At 35.6% G+C, this 22,032-nt stretch overlaps 1 protein-coding gene across 5 annotated transcripts in view; it reads left to right on the top strand.

Annotated features, from left to right (window-relative positions):
* Window positions 1-22,032, top strand: part of pfkpa (phosphofructokinase, platelet a) — a 54,736-nt gene that overhangs the window by 12,891 nt on the left and 19,813 nt on the right. For 3 of the 5 annotated variants that reach the window (XM_049480335.1, XM_049480337.1, XM_049480333.1), the window contains exons 5-13: window positions 1,872-2,037; window positions 3,233-3,277; window positions 3,546-3,654; window positions 5,459-5,554; window positions 8,869-8,961; window positions 10,024-10,149; window positions 11,596-11,660; window positions 14,985-15,054; window positions 21,737-21,883. In XM_049480335.1, the coding sequence (XP_049336292.1) occupies window positions 1,872-2,037; window positions 3,233-3,277; window positions 3,546-3,654; window positions 5,459-5,554; window positions 8,869-8,961; window positions 10,024-10,149; window positions 11,596-11,660; window positions 14,985-15,054; window positions 21,737-21,883 (917 nt within the window). Of the gene's footprint in view, window positions 1-1,871; window positions 2,038-3,232; window positions 3,278-3,545; window positions 3,655-4,274; window positions 4,371-5,458; window positions 5,555-8,868; window positions 8,962-10,023; window positions 10,150-11,595; window positions 11,661-14,984; window positions 15,055-21,736; window positions 21,884-22,032 lie in introns of all 5 variants that reach the window. The other 2 variants (XM_049480336.1, XM_049480334.1) reach the window with 1 other exon arrangement.

The following is a 22,032-nucleotide window of genomic DNA, read 5'->3' as shown; positions in this document are numbered from 1 at the left end:
TCAGCCAACAGCACTAATTCTGCAAGCGTCCATGCAAGAAATATAAGTGTTACCTAGAGAAAATCATGTAAAAAGATGTGATATGGTGTTATAATCTAAAAAAACAAGGTTATTGCACAGTCTGTGATTGATGAGTGTGCTCGCATCTCACTGTAAAATGTTTTAGAGTCTATTAGTGCACATTAAATACTTTTCCAATATTAGTGTTACAGAGTCTAATACTGTATAAATGATTACCAGATTGTACTGTGCTACTCTGCAGCACTAATGTGAGTCTGTATCAGTGTGTATGTTCCTGTGTTTTTAGAAAGAGGATAATAAAGCAGAGTAGCTGTCTTTGGAGAATAGAGAATGGTGCTTAGTGAGTGGACGCATGCTGAGAGATCAGGACAGCAGCTGGCGGTTTTCCAGGCACAGATTATGGCTGGGATTCTAAACAAGGAAGATTTTTCAGCAGTGCATCTCTATCTGAAAACTGACTTGGAGAATTAGATCTAAAAAACATTCAAATAAACTGTATTTTACAAATGAAGAAATTTTAGAAATAGTTCAGTGTGTCATTTAAGTGTCACTGAGTGCCATTCAGAACAGTGTTTTCTCTAGAATTTGTGACTGCATGCCTCAAGCTAGGTGATTATCAATAATGTAGCATAGTGTAATAAAGAGTTGCAGTTTTCTGTAGTTTTATTATAACTTAATAATAATAATTTAATGTAATACTGTCAAAATGTTGCATGGAGAGTTCAGAGCTCTGGGAAAGTGCGCAGTTTTCAGAGTCATGAAGCACCTGCGTGCATTAGCTACCGCACTATAAGGCGCACTTAAACTCCTTAAATTTGTACCATAGCCAAAAACTGTAGCCTGCTGCTAACCCCAGCTAGCACTGCTGGAGCAGCATTAGCATTTACCATTAGCTGTGTGTTTACCATGTTAAAACAATCTACGTGGGAGGAACTGCTTGATAATATCGCCCTGGCTTATCAGAACACTCAGTGTAGTTCTGTCGGGTGGCTTTTTACTACCTCTGACTGCAGCTAGCCCTAGCGGTTTGCTGCTAATGCTGCTGCACCCAGCCTTAGTGGAAAACTGGAAAACTAGGCCTACTGTAAATAAATGGAAGCACTTAATTCACCAAATAAACAGTTTTCAGGAGGGAAATCTGTGTAGATTAATATCCAGCGCTCGTTTGACATTACAGTTTTGTCTACTTAACTCTCTTTAGCTTTATAGGTCTTGTCACCCAGCGGCAAGACCTGCTGAATTAGAAGGAAAAAATGTTGTGCCTTACTAGTAATGAACATTTAATCCAGTGCATTTTTATGTATGACAATAGACATTTATTGATAGTGCGCCATACAATCTGGTGCGCCTTATAGTGCAAAAAATAGTAGTTTAATCAAGCTTTCTCTTTTCTCAAGAGTTAATTACTTTAATTTCTTGTTCCTTATTGTGTTTGAGGGCACCAGTTGTAAAGTTGTGAAGAGGTAGTGTTGATATACAGTGAATAGCCCTATTTGAGTAATGTTCTAATCCATATTATGGCGAGAACTACTCAACTAAGTAAAGAAAAAAAATATTTTGAGAAATGAAGGTCAGTCAATCCGAAACGTTTTATGAACTTTATTGCATTATGATGAAATTGGCACTCATCAGGACCACCCAAGGAAAGGAAGAGTTACCAGCCTCAAAAAAACACAAGTTAACAGCACCATAAATAAGAGCACTTCAGTTTCCATTTGAAATATAGTAAAACAAAAAAAAAAGAAAAAGAAAAACATTGAATGAGAAGGTGTGTTTAAACTTTTGGCTGTATTTTAAATATGCTTTCTATAATTGCTGTCCTAAATTATGGTAATATGTCTTTATTTTAGGTCTGATTGATGAGGATGCTGTACAGCGATACTCAGCTCTCCACATTGTGGGGATGGTGGGGTCCATCGATAACGACTTCTGTGGTACAGACATGACCATCGGCACAGACTCAGCTCTCCACAGAATCATCGAAGTGGTGGACGCCATCATGACTACCGCTCAGAGGTTAGACCTGAATTACAGTCTGTGTGTGTGTGTGTGTGTGTGTGTGTGTGTAGAGAGAAACAACACCTCCTTCCCCATGGCAGACCAGTGTTTGGTTACCTCTTCAGGCAGGCACACTGGAGCAGAAAGAGTTTATGGTCCAGACGAATTACTCTACTACATTCACCTACGTGTAGAGTAACATGATTCACGAGTAATTCTCTCTGAATAAGAGTTAAATAGAGTCTCAGCTAAATGCTGTAAATGTATATGTGACTTATTTGCATCTGATCAGGCTTATAACATAATAAAATAACATTTATTCATAACTAGGGATGCAAAGTGATATCAGCCAATAATGGCTTTTTTTAGAATCAGCGTCAGATATGCACAATATTTGAAACTGATACTTGCTGCCGTATTTATTGTATGCTGAAACCAAAGGACCAAAGGATGCTGAACTTACTAATACAATTGGCTGACACTGGCTGTGCTAAAATAAAATGTAATTTAATGAATTAAAAAAGTAAAAATGAAACTTTAAAGTTAAAATTATAACTAAAAATGCTGAAGTAGTGTGTAAGTTATAAATGTGTATATTGAAAGCTGCAGACAGATACTGTACGTGTGTAATATTGGATATCGACGATCATCCAGAATTCCCACATCAGTGCATCCCTAAATTCTTTCTCCTTTTTAAAACCCAATATACAGCTCTGGAAAAATAAAGAGACCGATTTAGTTTCTGAATCAGTTTTTTTTATTTAGCTATTTATAGGTTTCTGTTTGAGTAAAAGGAACATTGTTTTTTTATTCTATAAACTACAGACAATATTTCTCCCAAATTCATTAAGTTTTTAGAGTTCAGAAATCAATATTTGGTGGAATAACCCTGTTTTTTAATCACAGTTTTCGTGCATCTTGGCATGTTCTCCTCCACCAGTCTTACTACTATACTCACTTTATATTTTATAAATCATTTTATAATAAAAAGTCATACTGGGGTGTGTAGTCTCTCTATAAGTTATACATGTGTATAACTGTTTATAACAAATGAATTAAATATAATATTTGTGACTAAATAGTTCAGAGTGTGCTTATTTTAACTGGTATGTTATATAATAGCACTTTTAGCCAAAGATAGATACCTGAATTGTGCTATGTGCCATTGTACAATCCATTGTAAACTAACCACAATTACTGTGTGTGTTTTCAGCCATCAGAGGACGTTTGTTCTGGAGGTGATGGGCAGACACTGTGGGTGAGAAGAACCATTATTTAGATTCACATTTATCATCCTTCTGTTTGTCACATTTATCATCTGCTTAAGAGTCACTTACATAGTGGAGCCCAACATCATTTTTATAACATCATCAGTGCTGAAACTCATTTAGAGGAGTCCCTGCTGAACACTGCAGCTAAAATAACACCTCAGCCGCACTGAAGGCCTGAATCTGAGGTCAGGTGATTTGATCAGAACTGTGTCAGGTGGTGTTTGATATGTGGTGTGTGTGTGTGTGCGTGTGCAGCTATCTGGCGTTGGTGAGTGCTCTGGCGTGTGGAGCTGACTGGGTTCTGATTCCGGAGATGCCGCCTGAGGACGGCTGGGAGGAGAAGATGTGTGAGAAACTCTCAGCGGTAAAACCTTTGACCTCCATTTTTAAACTGTTTCTATAAACAGAGCTCAAGTCCTCAATTGTTCCTGATTAAGTCAATTTTAAAACATTTACTGATGTTACAGTGCTAAAAAAAACTTCTACTGTTATACACTGCCTGGGCAAATAAAGGTCACACACACTTTAATATTTAGTTGAACCACCTTTAGCTTTGATTGCAGCACACATTCACTGTGACATTGTTTTAATAAGCTTCTGCAATGTCACAAGATTTATTTCAATCCAGTGTTGCATTCATTTTTATTAATATCCATTTCAGAGACAGTGAATGTCATATTTATTTTCTTGAAGATCACGACAAACCAAGGATTAAGTCTTTTAAATGAGAGAACTGATGGTAACAAAAGTAAAATGTGGATTTCTACCTGAAAAAAAGTCTGCAATCTAATTTTTGCAACTTACAGTACAGTACTTACAATACAGTAATTAGTATCAGCTGCATTTTATAACAGTCTGCTGTTTTAAAGCTTATTCCAATTCAGTGTTTATTGATGTTCATTAATGGTATCTGTTATTGTTGTATGTCTTTTATGCTCATGTTGTGTTATGTGGAACTGTAAATGTGTTGATTCGTGATGCCAGACTCGATCCAGAGGTTCAAGGTTGAACATTATCATAGTGGCAGAAGGAGCCATTGACAGACATGGAAAAGCAATTACCTCTAGTACACTGAAGGAAGTGAGTACTGAACCGTGCTGTCAGGGGAGACCAAACGCATGGAGACCTGCAGATGTGGAAGCACCTCTGGAGTAAAAAAAAATCTTAGCACAGCTATTACGGTTTAAATTGGGTTTTTGATTAGGGTGAAAGTTATTTTGTTGAATTTATGTACAACAAAAAAAATGCTTTAGAGTGGACCATCCAAATTTCATGCTAGGTCGGGTTGCCATCTTTCAGAAATGAAAATAAGAGTGGGCCATGACCACCACTGACCGAGTCCTGTGGCGTCTTAATATATATATATATATATATATATATACATAAAATAAGTACTTTACCCTCTAAGTTTAGACTGCCCCAGTGACCCAGACCTCCGGATAAGCAGTAGACAATATTTATATCTTTTTTATCTAAGAAATCAATAGATGTTAAATAATATAAATCTATTAATATAATACAATAATAACAATATAAATAGTAATATTTTTTCCTTCTAACAAATTTATTTATTTACATTAAATATTAAAATAAATATTAAAGCTAATTTATTACATTTTAAAAACCTCAATTCTAAACAATCAAACTTTAATCGTCTACTAAAATAGGCTATGTTCAGTGCACTGACATCTAATTTTTGATCATTTTTGATCATTATTTTTCTTGGATTTAGTATTGATGTTTTGATAACATACATTTATGGTAGTATAAAACCAAATTGCCTCCTGTATTGATTTAATACAAAATGCAATGCAAAATATTTTATTGTCAAATAAAGGGCAATTTTGAATTTTGTATATTGGGACAGGTGGCAACCCTAATGCAAGCAATACTTATTTTATTTATTCATCTTTTAATATACTTATATTTGTATCCTAGTATATTACACCAGAATAAGCATTTTATGTTCTTTATAATCTAAAATACTGGTTCAGAAGTATTGAAATTGATATAATTTGAGGAAATATAGAGAAATTCAGCCATGTTGCGCAGCCCCAGCGATAGATCTAGGAGATAAAGTGCTTCCACGGTATGTCTCCAGCTTTGGAACCTCCTGACATTTTTGTTTTGTGTCAGTCTGCTGTAATGTGTCTCTCACCCCCACGTAGAATCGGGCAGGAATGAAAAGGCTGAATATCATAATAGTAGCTGAGGGCGCCATTGATCGTAACAACAAGCCTATAACCACAGATCGTGTGAAGGATGTAAGTACATCAGGCTTGTTGGTGGCACAGCTCCTGCACTGACCTCTAACCTGTTGACCTCTCTGACCTGTCGTGTGGCTTCACTGTCTGGCTTTGACCTGTGTGGGAAGCTCGAACACATGCGCAGTGTGTGTGTGTGGTAAGCTGGACATCTGCAGTAAGCTCTACGGGTGTCTGGTATAATTCCTGAGCTAACAGCAGCTCATCGCTCTCCTCTCCTCGCTCATTCTTACCCACCACACTGTCGCCCACATAATAACAGCATGGAGGAGCTGCAAGGCTCCATTAACAGCCTAGCAGACTAAGTGCATCTTAAATCCTACAGCATTATTTACCATTCAAATTACAGGCTATTTTTAAAACATATAATTTAAATGTAATTATCATTTACTTAAAGCTTATTTACTTATTAAAGTGAACACACACTTAGTTTAAATCATATTAAATTGTTAATTAGTCTCAGTACTTAATCAAACTATGGATGCGATGTACTCTTTAAATCAACCTTAACTTAAAATCCATTTAAAGGCTTATCTTTATTATATTCTCTATATATGTTATCTATTTTCTCATACATATTTTACTTTGTAAACCACTACTATCACCTATAAGTGTAATAGCTATGAATAGTTATGATTTTAATAATTGTTAAATAATATAAATGCAGTACCAGTTAAAAGTTTTGGACATACCTTCTTATTTAATGTTTATTAAATTTTATTGTTTTTATGTTTATTTAATGTTTTATTTTTTCCTACACTGTAAATTAATATTGAAATCATCCAGACTATGAATGAATCCATAAGGAATCATGTATTAACTTAAAAGTATTAAACAAACAAAAATAAAAGTGTTAAGCAAACCAAAAAAATGTTAAACAAACCAAAATAGATGCTGGAAACTCTGATGAACTTGTCCTGTACAACAGAGGAAACTTTTGCTCTTGCTCTGAGGGTGGTCCTAGATGAGAGCAAGTTTCATCATAATGTTTTTGATGGTCTTTGCGACTACAGTTGAGGATACTTTCAGAGTACTATAAAATCTATATAACAAATAAATCCAATTAAATTTAATATTTAATCGCTTTTCTATTTATTTCCATTGCATTGGAAGCCTGTAAGTAATATGTATTTATGCTCATATATCAAATTTACCTTTTTATTGCATAGATCATCCCTAAACAGTAAAAGAAATATGATTATGAAGTGTTCTAAGTCACATTAATTAAATTAGTAAATATTAGCTGTTACTTTACATGACTTCTAGTTCTAGTACTACAGTTTTTCCAGTGCAGTGGGCGGGGCTAAGCTACTGTTTCATTGGTTTATAAACTCTTTCATTGGCTGTTTTATGGTCTATTCTGATGGACAACAGCTCTCAAATTGTGTTCTGTGGAACAAAACATTCAAAAGAAAATACATGATGTCCACTGTAATGTATGCAATGTCTGCAAGGGTTAAAGTATTAGTTTCTTTATTTAGTTGAGTAGTTGTCATAATATGGATTAGAGAGTTACTCAAATACAGCTATTCACTGTATACCATTCTGTACCTCTTCACTACTTTAACTGTATATTATTTAACAATGATTAAGATAATAACTGTTAATCACACTGATAACAAATAAAATGTGTGGAACATATACATACAGTACAATAAACATTAGGTTTTAAATGGTCTGTAATGTTGGTTTAAAGTGTACATCACATCCATAGTTAATAATAATGATCTCACACTATATTTTAAGAATTACATTGTTTTTCTGTCTTAATTGAGCCAAAACACATGTATTTAGCTACTTAGCTAAAAAGGAAGTTGGCGATAATAAGCTGATATTTTTGAGTAGATTAAATCGTGCCGCAGTGCTGGTCCTGAGAAGTTCATACTCTGCACATGGCTGAGTCTCTAAGTTTTACCCCAGTCTATCTTTGTGTAGGTAGTGTCAGATTAGTACAGAATAGTACAGAAATGTGCAGTGTGGGATTCTCTAGTGCATATAATGAAAGTAGTACAGAATTCTAGGTGTAAATTTGAGTGACACTGAGAGATAATCCTGTATTTTTGCTCCACTGGGTCAAACTCATATCTAAACCCGTTCCTGAGTTAAACAGGCCATGCAGGAGTAGAATGTGTGCCCTCCACCTCGCTTTGATAGTAGACGTGCTGCAGTGGCTGTGCTGGTGTTTATGATGGTTTGCATGTGTAAGGCAGCTTGTGGTGAAGCTCTCTGCTAATGCATGCTAAAGCTTCTGTGGTTTCTGATTTCCTCGCTAGCGCTCTAAATAATTGCCCAAATAATTTCCCTCTGTGATGAAGTCATTTAAACCTGAACAGTATTTTTTTTTAGGTTTGTCAGAGGAATGTTTAGTTTTGAAGATTTTGTAATGTTTAATGATAATATGTTGTTTATTATTATTTAAGAGAAAATTGACTTTAAATGGATTTTCCATTTTTTTTCAACCCATCAGTTCAGTCAAATTATTATCCAGAAACATAGTATCCAGTTTTATCTAATTAAATTAATCCAGAATAAAGTTGGAATACAAAAAGTCCTAAATAATATTTAATATCCAGAATCAGTGTTATAGTAACGTGTAAACGTTTATTAGAAAGACAATGTCTAATAAAATTAATTTGAAATAAAATTAACCCAGAATGAAGTTGCATTGAATTAATATCCATAATCTAATAATTAATGTTATCTTGCATGCAGTTCTAAAAAAATAGACTATTCCATTCTTATCCAGCGTAAAATTATAATTTATTTACATGCATAATGATCATTAATATTTTTTATTTAACCTTATTTAAACAGGTTGACCCTTAAAATCTCTTTTTTTCACTTTTTTAAGTATAATTCTGTTGTTTGAAAGATTTTGTAATAAAATATTGTCCAGATTGAATATAATTAATATAATTTTTGTCTCTCTCTCTGTTTTATATGGCCAGTTAGAGCAGCAGGCAGTTAAATCAGTACTTTTAAATACATGTACTTAGTGCTGTGATTAGTTGGAAATGCTGTACCTAATTTCATCAGTGTGTGCATGTAATTATGTACTAAAGTACATGCCCTTTGGCTTCTATTATAAATGTATTTTGAATAAATAGGTATCTTATTCTGTATATATTTTATATTTTAGCTAAATACAAATAAGACAGATGGAGATGAGGTTGAAAGGTTGCTGGACTGTCCATTTAAATTTTATATTAATATTGATTAATATTGCCCGTCTGTCGCTTGAACTCCTTAAACATGTCATACATTGTATGTTTAATATTTTTAATGATTAAATCTTGTTTGAATCTCCTCCTCAGTTGGTGGTGCGCTGTCTGGGCTTTGATACTCGCGTGACAATCCTGGGCCACGTCCAGAGAGGAGGAACCCCCTCGGCCTTCGACAGAATCCTGGTGAGAGAGAGAGAGAGAGAGAGAGAAAGAGAGAGATTTTGAGTGTGAGAGAGAGTGAGTGCGTACGTAAAGCCCACTCGTCTGTGCTCACTGGGCATTTGGTGGAAGAGCTGGTGCTTTCAGTCTAAGCACATTAACAGATTTCGTGCCTGCATGCCACACATGCTCGGCTGAGTCTGCAGTACGCAGCTCTAAATCCTGCACCCAGCCCAGCCTTTTCCACAGCCCCTCAAATCCTAAAAAAACACTGCAGGGCAGCCCGTCAGGTGGAAATGGGGATTTGCTGCTTTAATATGTACAGACACGTGCTTGTCCTGAGTGCCGCCCTTAAATAAATGGTCTCAACCTAAATTTGGACAGTATAAAATGAAATGATAAATAATAATCACAAAAAAGAAACTGAATTTTGAATGTATTTATTGTTTGATTATTTTTTTTGGCAATATTTACCAGAACAAATTAGATGGGATACAACTCAAATACAAATGGGAGACCATACACATAACAGAATTTCAATTATTAATAATTGCCGAAAGAAATGCTAAAAGCCACAGGATTGCAGTATATATAAATTGGTGATATCTTTAGAATATATATTCAAGCATTACATAAAAAGGCTTCATGTTTGATAAGAAAGATTATCAAAAATCTTAATTTTAAGTGTAATAGAAAGTGAATTAACAAATTTGAAGTAAATCTGCAATCTCTCAAAATATAATCTATATGATTGGAGCTTTCTTGAACTGTATTGAATTTTAAAATCAGACCAGGCCAATTGTGTTCACTCAGGGCTCTGGCAGCCGATGGCAAGCTGCATGACTGGGATTCAAACTAAATTCTGGAACACTGCTGGGAGGATTTGATTGCATTCATTAAAAAAAGCATTACTGTGGTCCGGGATGTTGAATGATCACCACCATAACTCATCCCCGAGAGTATTGGATGGAGCACTATTATTCCAGAGAACCCAGTTCCACTGCTCCACAGCTCACTGCGTGTGCGTGTGTTTAAGTATTTTTGACTAATGGTTTGATTAAAGGTGTGTGTTGGGGTTTTGTGCAGGCCAGTCGTATGGGTGTGGAGGCTGTGTTGGCTCTGCTGGAGACCACGGCGAACACGCCGGCCTGCGTCGTGTCTCTGTGTGGAAACCAGGCTGTGAGGCTGCCTCTCATGGAGTGTGTGCAGATGGTAAGTTCTGGACACAGGCCAAGCCTCTGAAGTGTGTGTGTGTGTGTGTGTGTGTGTGTGTGTGTGTGTGTGTGTGTGTGTGTGTGTGTGTGAGAGAGAGAGAGAGAGTCTTCACACAGCCAGGCGTATAAAGTTACTGGGTGAATCAGCAGGTTGAGTTGTGTGGTATTTGTTTACGGAGTGACTGTGTGGATTGGTAATTATCTGATGCTCTCTGCCGTGACTAAGCTTTGCATCTATATTGACAGATATAGTTTTGATGTATTAAAGGTGCCAACTCCTATTGTATAGATGTTCATAATTTAAATTGAACCAATACATTTTTACACAACAATTATTTATTCTGTCTTTTCCACTAGAATAAACAGACATTGTTATCTGTTATTGTATTTGATACTCATATCTTCTAATAAATGCTTGATGTAAATTGATTTTCAAAATTTATTCATTATTTATTTCTATTGGTCTATTCTTTCATTCGTCCATTAAATTCTGATACAATTTGAAGAACGTAGTAAGAAGTAAACAATGTGATTGGCTAAATTGGGGGTGGGCTGAGCTAAATTAGTGTTGGATTAAAAGACAAAAATGTGCAAAAGCACAAATTTTTTGACATCAGGAATTTAGCTAATTACATACATTTTAATCTGTTTGGCTATACATACACAGCACGAGAAATTGGGACAAATCTGTGTCAGTATAAATGACTGATTCCTACTACTGCATCTGCCGTTTAAACTGCCACAGATTTGGCCCAATTTCTCATCATTTGCTGATGAGAAGTGAAATGGACGGCAGTGAGGGAAGGTTTCAGTTATATATTAGTCCTCATATATGGACATAATTTTTCTCAGAAACTATGACAGGCTTTTGTAATGTTTCTTTATAATATCAGGCACCGCCTTTTAAAATATGTCCACATCAGAAATAAACAGAAACAGAAATTCGTGAAAATTGCATCTATAAAAGGTACTGCCACCTTTTTTTCTCTGGAGACTCTAGCGCCCCATTGCAGCCCACAGTATGAGCACTATGAACACAGGTGCTATGGAACAGTGAACATCACCCATGCCTGAAGCGATGGCCAGCTATGTTTAAGGACACATCAGTCACATCGTCTCACTTTGGGTCCCAAGGCCACTTCTGTAACCTTCAGCCCACAGCTGCACCTTTAATGCCAAGCCTTTCCGTATTAAACCATCATGTGGTGATGAAGCTTTGAAACTTAGCCTTAAATATGCTATTTTTTAGTGCAGCTAAAGCTTGTGTTTTTACTCATGATATGTTTATTACCTTTCACTCCTTACTTCTGCTAATAGCACACAGTACACAGATCTGTAACTTTAATAAAGTGCTGATTATTATCCTCATGTTTTTTACATGAAGCTTCTGCAGAGTTTGACTGAAGAACTGTTTGAAATGAAATATCTCACTTTATTGCAACAGACTCAACAAGTTCAGAAGGCCATGGATGAAAAGAGGTTTGAAGAGGCAGTAAAGCTGCGTGGCAGGTATAGTATATGATGAAATTATGGTGAAAAAAAAGATGGCATTATGCAACTTTTCTTTTTTGCTACTGGCTGATCTCAAACAGTTATACTTCTACCGAGCCTAATACTAATTACATTAAATAATAATTGAAACAAGTAATACTCAATAATCCTATGTACCAGATATATATGTACCAGATCAGGAGAATCTTTCGCTATCTTTAATAAACTCCTGAAGACAGAGCTCTTCAAAGAGCACTTACTCTCCTAACACCTCTAACTAACTACCTTCTACTACCAGATCAGGAGAATCTCTCACTATCTTTAATAAACTCCTGAAGACTGAGCTCTTCAAAGAGCACTTACACTCCTAACACCTCTAACTAACTACCTTCCACTACCAGATCAGGAGAGTCTCTCACTATCTTTAATAAACTCCTGAAGACAGAGCTCTTCAAAGAGCACTTACACTCCTAACACCTCTAACTAACTACCTTCTACTACCAGATCAGGAGATTCTCTCACTATCTTTAATAAACTCCTGAAGACAGAGCTCTTTAAAGAACACTTACTCTCCTAACACCTCTAACTAACTACCTTCTACTACCAGATCAGGAGAATCTCTCACTATCTTTAATAAACTCCTGAAGACTGAGCTCTTCAAAGAGCACTTACTCTCCTAACACCTCTAACTAACTACCTTCCACTACCAGATCAGGAGAATCTCTCACTATCTTTAATAAACTCCTGAAGACAGAGCTCTTTAAAGAACACTTACTCTCCTAACACCTCTAACTAACTACCTTCTACTACCAGATCAGGAGAATCTCTCACTATCTTTAATAAACTCCTGAAGACAGAGCTCTTCAAAGAGCACCTACTCTCCTAACACCTCTAACACACTAACTACTTCTAACCTCATTTCCTTCTTCCCCTCCTTCACTCCTCTCTCCCATTATTTCCCTTCGACCTCCTTTAAGCCCTACCTAAAAATGTTTTACCTTTAACTTCTATTATTTTTGTACTTGATTATTGTAAGTCGCTTTGGACAAAAGCGACTGCCAAATGTAATGTAATGTAATGTAATCTAATCTAATCTAATGTAATATATTTCCTATATTTTTGTCTTAGCTATATAAAGAGAAATCAATTTTCAACAATGCACTTCTTTTATCCTGGATTAGAGTAAAATAAATTATATTGGGCAGATAAAAGACTTAAAAAATATATTTTGTATCAATCAGTAAAAAAGTTTAAACCTTTTCGTAACTGCACTTTACATCCTGTGATATGACTATTGTGCATGCCCTCATAGTTGTAGAAGTATAAAAATTTTATATTGTTAAATGTTAGTGTGTGTTTGAGCTGTTTCATAATAGATTTCGTACAGGATTGGATTTATTCCCTTTTTCATTCCAATATCCTCTCCAAAACGTTTTACTGATACCTGATACTGATATGACACACGGTGGTTATGGTTGGTTGTTTTATTATTTAACCCTTGACCACTACAGATCCCACTCTCCTGACAGCATAAACATTACTCAAACTTTACTCACATTATACTCACATTTTATGAATGCAATATACAGAATCCTGACATGTATCATATTGCCAGGTTCTTATCATACCACAGCCCTAACTGATATATAATCTCCAATATTAAGTAATAAATCATATTTATGTTCATTTAATTGGACACTATACCTTTTGTTGCATTTTGTCACAGATTGTGTAGGAACGTGGTTCCCAACTCAGGTTTTAGAGGAAATTCTGCATTACACAGTTTAGAGTTTCCCCTGATCTCAGCACACCTGACCCAATTAACAACCGTTTTCTGGGTTATGTGATGTATTGGAGCAAAAAGCCAAACATGTGCACAGTCTCTCATTAATTCAATTAGTGTAGAGGTATGTTAATCTCAGTCTTAGTCTTTTACATTCAATATAATATTAAGTGTCTGTTTTATGTGAGAGAGCGTTTGTGTATATGTGTTATTTGCCCCCCTTTGTTGGTTATTTGTGCAGGGACAAGAATGTGATTTATATAGATATTGTGTTTTTTATTAGATTTTTATTGTCTTTTCTTCTTTCCTCTTGCACTAAGCCTTTGTGAATTTGTTTTAGGGACAGATTGGAAATGTTTTAGCCTTGTGTTACATACAACCAATGCTTCTTCATGATCTTAGAGACAGCTCCCTGTTTCAACAACATACAGCTCTAAAAAAAAATTAGGAGAGTACTTTAGTTTCTGAATTAGTTTCTCTGATTTTGTTATTTATAGATAAATGTTTTAGTAAAATGAACATTGTTGTTTAATTCTATAAACTATGGACAATTTATCCCAAATTCCAAATAAAAATATTGTAATTTAGAGCATTTATTTGCAGAAAATGAGAAATGGCTGAAATAACAAAAAAGATACAGAGCTTTCAAACCTCAAATAATGTAAAGAAAACAAGTTCATATTCATAAAGTTTTAAGAGTTCATAAATCAGTATTTGGTGGAATAACCCTATTTTTAATCACAGTTTTTATGCATCTTGGCATGTTCTCCTCCACCAGTCTTACACACTGCTTTTGGATAACTTTATGCCTTTACTCCTGGTGCAAAAAATCAAGCAGTTCAGTTTGGTTTTATGTCTTGTGATCATCCATCTTCCTCCTGATTATATTCCAGAAGTTTTCAGTTTGGTAAAATCAAAGAAACTCTTTTTTTCCAGAGCTGTATGTATTGTGTTTTTTTTTTTTTTTTTTTTTTTTTTTTTATTGTCTTTTCTTCTTACCCTGTGCTTTAAGCCTTTTGAATTTGTTTTAGGAACAGATTGGACATGTTTTAGCCTTGTATTACGTACAACCAAAGCATGCACAGATTATGACCTGTGGAAAAACAGGCTGTGCTGATGAGGGAAGGTTGTGTAGTACACTGCAGTGTCCTCTTTTTTTCATGATCTTAGAGACAGCTTCCTGTTTCATCAACATATATAGAGCTTATTTTCTGTCTTCACTGTGAAATATTTCTTAGTGAACAATATCAGGTATCAGGGAGGATCTCTGTAGATAATCAGGAGCCTGCTGTATATAATAAGCAGGAGGAGGTGAAATAAGATATCAGTTAATATTGTTTTGCCCTTGGTGCTGTTGTGTTGTGACCTGACGACATTGTGGAGGCAGCAGAGTCATTACATTGTGATGAAAGATTACAGACAAGCAGAGATCTTTCCATTAAAGAAAAAGATATGATTCATGAGTCATGTTTAATAAGATTAGGGATGAGAGCTAATAAGGTAAAAACTTTAAAACTGTCCGTTTTGGTTGAATTTTGCCTTTTTTTTTTTCACTATAGGAGCTTTCAGAACAACCTGAAGACCTACAAGCTGCTGGCCCACCGCAAACCGGAATCTGAACTTCCACACGTGAGTCTTCCTGTGAATCATAACTGAGTGAAGAAGGGATGTTTGTGTAGATTTTTTTTAGTGTCTGTGTTCATTAGGAAGCCTGACTCATACCAGCATGTGTTCTGAACCCTGTTTATTGTATCCTGAAGCAGCAGCACACAGTCAGGTCTTAAAGTGGATAACAGCAGGTTTAGAGCCGGTTTACTGATGACCCTTCTCACTGTTGACACTATACGCATTGTCCACAGTGTTTTACCCACAATCCCACTAAAATCTGAATATTAGAGGTTGATAGAAGTTATATAGTCTGGTTTAAACTATTCACTAACATTTACAAGAGCATGTCAGCAGAGCACCATTCACAATTTACATTTCTAAAGTATTTATAGAGAAGCAGAGACATAAAACAAACAGTAGTAAAGGATCAGTGGCTCTGGCTTTCCAGGAAAGTCTCCTACCAAATTCACACTAATTTCCTAGTACGTACTGTGTAAACTGCTCAGTATGTGCATACAGCTCTGGAATAAAAAAAATAAGAGACCACTAAAAATGATGAGTTTCTGTAAATATATTTAACTGTTAAAATATGTCAAGAGTTAATCTACAGTTTTACATTTAGGTATCTATTTCTTTGATTTGATTAAATGTGTAACTTTAATTTATATGTTATTTTTCATATTGATCCCTGCTGGAACGTACACTGATTGATATTTTATTTAAAGGTTGTAAACATTATATTAAGGAACAAATTTAGCACATAAGATGGATGTACAGTTCTAGAAAAATAAGAGACCCCTAAAAATTATGAGTTTCTTTGAGTTCACCAAAATAAAAACCTCTAAGATATAATCAAGAGGAAGATGGATGATCACAAGCCATCAAACCAAGCTAAACTGCTTGAATTGAATTTTGCACCAGGAGTGGCGTAAAGTTATCCAAAAGCAGTGTGTAAGACTGGTGGAGGAGAACATGCCAAGATGCATGAAAATCCACCAAATATTGATTTCTGAACTCTATGAGCTTTATGAATATGAACTTGTTTTCTTTGCATTATTTGAGGTCTGAAAGCTCTGCATTTTTTTGTTATTTCAGCCATTTCTCATTTTCTGCAAATAAATGCTCAAAATTACAATATTTTTATTTGGAATTTAGGAGAAATGTTGTTTGTAGTATATAAATTAAAACAACAATGTTTATGTTACTCAAACATAAACCTATAAATAGCAAAATCAGAGAAACTGATTCAGAAACTAACGTTTTTTTCTTAATTGTTTTCCAGAGCTGTAGTGTTTCTATTTAAACATTGTTCATTTCACAATATTATTGCATTTACATAACGCATTTCTGTACTGTGAAAATTTTAAATGCCACTCCAAGACCAGTCAAAATAGTCACTAAGTAGAAATACCTAATATACTTAGGATTGCATTTAAAGTGACAGTCTTTTAGTCTTTGAGACAGATTTTAGTGAGGACTCTGCTGTGCGCTCATTTACCTCGTCAGCTTTCTTCACTTCTAATTCTGGAACACAGTCATCCAGACTTTGTCCTGTTCTCTGTCCTGCTCAGAGGTGGTGGAACCAACTTCCATTGAGTATCTGCTAAATTCCTTTAATGTAAATGTTAGGAAAGACAGACTGAGGAAGCCATGACAGGAAACTATTAAAGATAAAGGATGAACACTCCAAGTAATTAAACATCTCATATCTCTAGTTGTTTAGGCTTTTGGATCATTTTCTGTTTAATATATGTTTCCTGTTTTTTTCTGTTTTTGAAGCTAAGAAATTATTTAGGTGATTTTTGAGAGGAGGTTCCGCATGAAGCCCATATTGTTCCCAGTCTGACATTCTATAAATTCCATTTCTAACTTATATGTGCCATTAAAAATTCCTTGTTTCACTACAATCCCGTCACCTCTGTTTCACCCTGTCATATTTCTGTTCTATCTTCACTTATCAGAAGGGGGTCTGGATTTCTAGCAGAACCCACTTAAATTCCAGCCTAAGAGAGCATGGAAACTTGTTTTTTTAAATTGTAGTGGACCGATGTGCATCATAGTTTACTTGCATAAAGATTGCATGGCTGAATTTTTCTGCTTTGAATCAGGTGCATAATAATAAAACATTTTATTTCATAGGCGCCTATCTGTCACTCAAGGACACGGTACAAGCAGTGTAAAATGCATTTAAAAATTACATTACATTACATTTAGCAGACGCTTTTATCCAAAGCGAATTACAAATAATGGCATACTTTTAGCAATAGAGGACATAGAAGTTTAAGGCAAAAACATTTTTGACAGGGCCTAAAGGAGGCCAAAGTGAAATAGTGGGAAAGAGGAGCAAATGAGGGGAAGAAATAACTTCCAGTTGCTATGTTGCTGTGTTTCATCACTTGCCGTATGCTATTTGTTATCGCCAAATTACCATGAAATATTGTGATATCAATTTCTTTTGTGATACATTATCAATACGCGTTGTCATTTAGCAATATTTTTATTGAAGCATAGGCGTGTCAATCTGACTTACTAAAGTTGCTGCTTCATTACTCTAAATCGGGGTGTCCAAACTTTTTTGTTGGGGCCAGAAGGAGAAATATATTTGAAATCACGGGCCAAAGACTCTGTAATAAAACAATAATAATACAATAATTTTCCTGATTACTTTCATTTACACACCATTTTACTTGACTTACTATCTTTATCTTTGAGAGTGTTGTGTAAACTAAGATTTTTCAAATTGATTACATTCCAAATGTAATGTAATGTAATGTTTAATTTCATGATGTCTCTTAGTATTAAACTCCTTAATTATGGCAACTTTTAGACTCATTTGCCCTTTTTCTGCACTAAAACTGCGCACTCTCTCCGCTTTTAGACTCTTTGGCCCGGTTTTCTGCGCTACAACTGTGAACCCTCACAGCTTTTAGATTCTTTGGCCCGTTTTCTGCGCTAGAAACGCGCACTCTCTCCGCTTTTAGACTCTTTGGCCCGTTTTTCTGCACTAAAACTGTGCACTCTCTCCGCTTTTAGACTCTTTGGCCCGTTTTTCTGCACTAGAAACGTGCACCCTCTCCGCTTTTAGACTCTTTGGCCCGTTTTCTGCACTACAACTGTGAACCCTCTCAGCTTTTAGATTCTTTGGCCCGTTTTTCTGCGCTAGAAATGCGCACCCTCTCCGCTTTTAGACTCTTTGGCCCGTTTTTTTGCGGTAGAAATGCGCACTCTCTGCTTTTAGACTCTTTGGCCCGTTTTTCTGCGCTAGAAACGCGCACTCTCTCCGCTTTTAGACTCTTTGGTCGTTTTTCTGCGCTAGAAATGCGCACTCTCTCCGCTTTTAGACTCTTTGGTCGTTTTTCTGCGCTGGAAATGCGCACCCTCTGCTGTTAGACTCTTTGGCCCGTTTTTCTGTGCTAGAAATGCGCACCCTCTCTGCTTTTAGACTCTTTGGCCCGTTTTTCTGTGCTAGAAATGCGCACCCTCTCCGCTTTTAGACTCTTTGGCCCGTTTTTTGCGGTAGAAATGCGCACTCTCTGCTTTTAGACTCTTTGGCCCGTTTTTTGCGGTAGAAATGCGCACCCGCAAAACGTGCCGCAAATGGCCTGCCGTAGTTTGGACACCCCTGCTCTAAGTGGTGGAGCTATGATCAAATGAATAGGGTTAATAAACCTGCGGTGAAGAATATTGGATGTTAAATTCTGTGAAACTGACACCAATAAATCCCTAATTCTTGATATTTGCCTATTTAGGAGTATTTTATTCCTTTCAGTATCACAGATCCTGTGAAGTATCATAGAGAATTGTCTTGTGATACATTGAGTATCAATGAAACACAGTATCAGGATATCATCATTATTATGGGCAACATATGGTGATAATATTATATGGTGAGATGCCCTGTGATTCCTACCCCTACTGGACAGTAAAAATATCTGCACCACTCTAGCAAAATCTCTGTGCTTGAGAATTGCTTATTTGAAGTTGGAGGCAGAGAAATGAGAGAAATGAGCTGATTGCTCTGAACTGAAATGACTCATAAATCTGGATCTCATCCAGATAAACACTGGATAAATAAACCCTGATCACACTTATGTGCCATCTCCCTCCTAACAACCACACTGCTGCTCAGAAGTAACAACAGTCAAGTGACCAAGGGGCTGCATGGCAGAAGAGGACAATTTTGAATTGTAGAATATATATTACAATAGAAAGAATAGAAAGAAGAATATGTGTAATAGTGTTGGGAGATTATTTTATGTTTAAATGTATTGTTTAAAATGGAATAATTAAGATTAAGCACATCTTTACTTATAGAAGTGGTCAGAGGGAATCTCAGTAGACATGCTTTTCTTTGACAGAAATCTGTAAAAAACAATTGTTTTACATATTTTATTTAATTATTTTTGCAAAAGAATGCAAAGAATTGTGTCTTTGCACCTCATTTAATATAAAAACTGATTGTAATGCTGAAGGAAGCTGCTTGTTGTCATGCTTCTCAGTCCCTCCAGACTTTTCCACCTGTGAACTGTGACTCAGCCAGCCAATCAGCACTCGATTGCTAGATCAGCTTCAGCTGTGGATTCTAGTGTATAAAACATGTTTGTTAGTGAAGTTTGTTTTAAAGTATTTCCCCTGAAGTCTTTTTCAGCAGCATACTGAGCATTATTTATCTGTTTGTTTATCCTGCCACTGACCCATTTTTCAGCTTTTCTTCTCATTTTTTAGAGTGATCCTATTGTGCTTTAATCTCTGTATTATTTATTCTTAGTTTCGTCTCCTGTTTTTCCCTTTTAAACTGTTGCTTAGCTCTGATGTTTGGTTACGTTTGTGTCTGGTTTTGACCCTCTTTTATACTGTAGCTCTGTTTTTTTTTTGAGTTAGCTCTACATATAAAGCCACTCCTAGTTTGAATCACATATGTTAAATCATAAATTTAATTATTTGCACTATTGACACTTTAACCCTTTAACAGGCCAGCATTTTTGCTAATTTTGCCTGATATTACACACCTAAATCTTGAAGATTTCTATTCATGCATTACATGAAAAAAGGAAAGGTTTCATGTTTGATAATAAACATTACTACACATTCTAATTGTAATTGTAATAGAAATTAATACAAAAATGTAAGTAAATCTGCAACTTCAAAAATATAATGAATAACAATCATAAAATTGGCACTTCCTGAACTTCATTTTAAAATCACTATTTTCCTGAGTACATATCAATCATTTCATGTCCTCCAAACCTTTCATTTTGTTACAGCTGTCTAGTTTTTACATTTATTCTCAAACCAGCTGAATTTGGGTTGATTCCTGTTACTGATCTGGAATTATTTAGTTGAGTAGAAAAAAAGAGGCAGCTTCTCCAAGTGTCCTGTAGAAGATTTTAGAAAGACACTAAAACCCTATATATGCACATTTATTTAGTATTCTTATTACCTGCTGATACCCGACCCTTCTACATATTGTTTTATTTATCATTGCACTGCCTTTTTTGTCTCTTTGATTATATGCATACATATTTTTATATACATATTTCTATTTACTGTATATATATGAAACAAAAAAATAGGAATAAAGAATTTCTGGTATATTTGAAGAGTATTAAGAGTTAATTTATTTACAGTATCACCCAGCTCTAGGTTGTAATTAGAGCTATGTGTCTAAGGAAAGCATTGTTCTTCACACTCAACACATATCCAAGGTGCTGTTGTACAATACACTGCCAGCGTTTGTGGTTAAAACCAGATTTGCAAGGTTTTAAGCTTGAACACCCACAGCATGATCTGATCTTATCATCCGCCCACACACTACAGTTCTGCCTACAGCGAGGAGCTGATAATAACACAGGGTTGCATAGCTCTAGTGTATTACAGGGACTGTCTTGCTTGAGTTTTGAGTGCATTATAAATGCAATGACACCTAATTATACCTGTGAAATGGCAGTGTGCTGAGATCACCTGTGTGCATGAATGTTCTGGTGCAACTATTAAAACAGGCCGCAGATCTGTGGAAGTTTGAGCTTACAGAGAACAGATATTTCTTTAGTAACATCCATAAAACACTCATTAAAATAAAGCTGATACAAATGATTATTTGGCTTCTGCTGTAAAAGAAGCTCTTATAATCTCTGTTTGAATGGAATTTAGTGAAGTACTGGGAGGTGGAGTCCTTTTTTTATTTTATAGGGCATTTGTAAAATGTATGACCGATTCTCACAGAATAAGAAAATCTGCTTAAATGACTGAGATGGGAGTGGCTACTTGATTTATGCACTGCCATCATCTCCATCACCTCTGCCAGTATTGTATTATAACACATACTATACCAGTCAAAAGCAACACACAAGGAATCATTTAGTAAACTTAAAACCAAAATACTCCTATCTGGGGTGCTGTTAAGGTGTAGCTTCTTAGGCTAATGAATTTGTCCTGATGAGTGCCAGTTTCATCATATCGTTTGATAGTCTTTGCCACTACACTTAGATACTTTTAAAGTTCTTCAAAACTTGAAAGAGTAGTGTAAATTATGGCAAACCATTACGGATGAGTGATACAAAAATTTTGAAATACATAACATAATTTGGCCAGTAGCATATTAAATGTTAGGATTAGGACTTAGTGACCCTTTGATGATTAGAACAGTAATCAGAAATGTCTCTTTCTAAACATTTCATGTTTTTTTTTTTTTTTCTTCTTTTAGAGCAACTTCAATGTGGCAGTGTTGAACGTTGGCGCTCCTGCAGCGGGTATGAATGCTGCCGTGCGCTCTGCGGTCAGAGTGGGCATCTCTGAGGGACACAAGATGTTCGCCATTAACGACGGCTTCGAGGGCTTCTATAACGGACAGGTAAACGCTCCTCTACTTGCTAAAAAACGTACTTTATTCTCCTGCAGGCAGAATCTGACTCTGCAGACCCACAGTACAGTTCATCATCTCTTGTTCTGTTGTAAAATTTGGAAAACATACAGCTCTGGAAAAAAATAAGAGACCACTTA

Source organism: Astyanax mexicanus, chromosome 6 (genome assembly GCF_023375975.1).
Source record: "Astyanax mexicanus isolate ESR-SI-001 chromosome 6, AstMex3_surface, whole genome shotgun sequence".
Classification (NCBI taxonomy): Eukaryota; Metazoa; Chordata; class Actinopteri; order Characiformes; family Acestrorhamphidae; genus Astyanax; species Astyanax mexicanus.
This window is presented reverse-complemented; position numbering and strand designations above follow the sequence as displayed.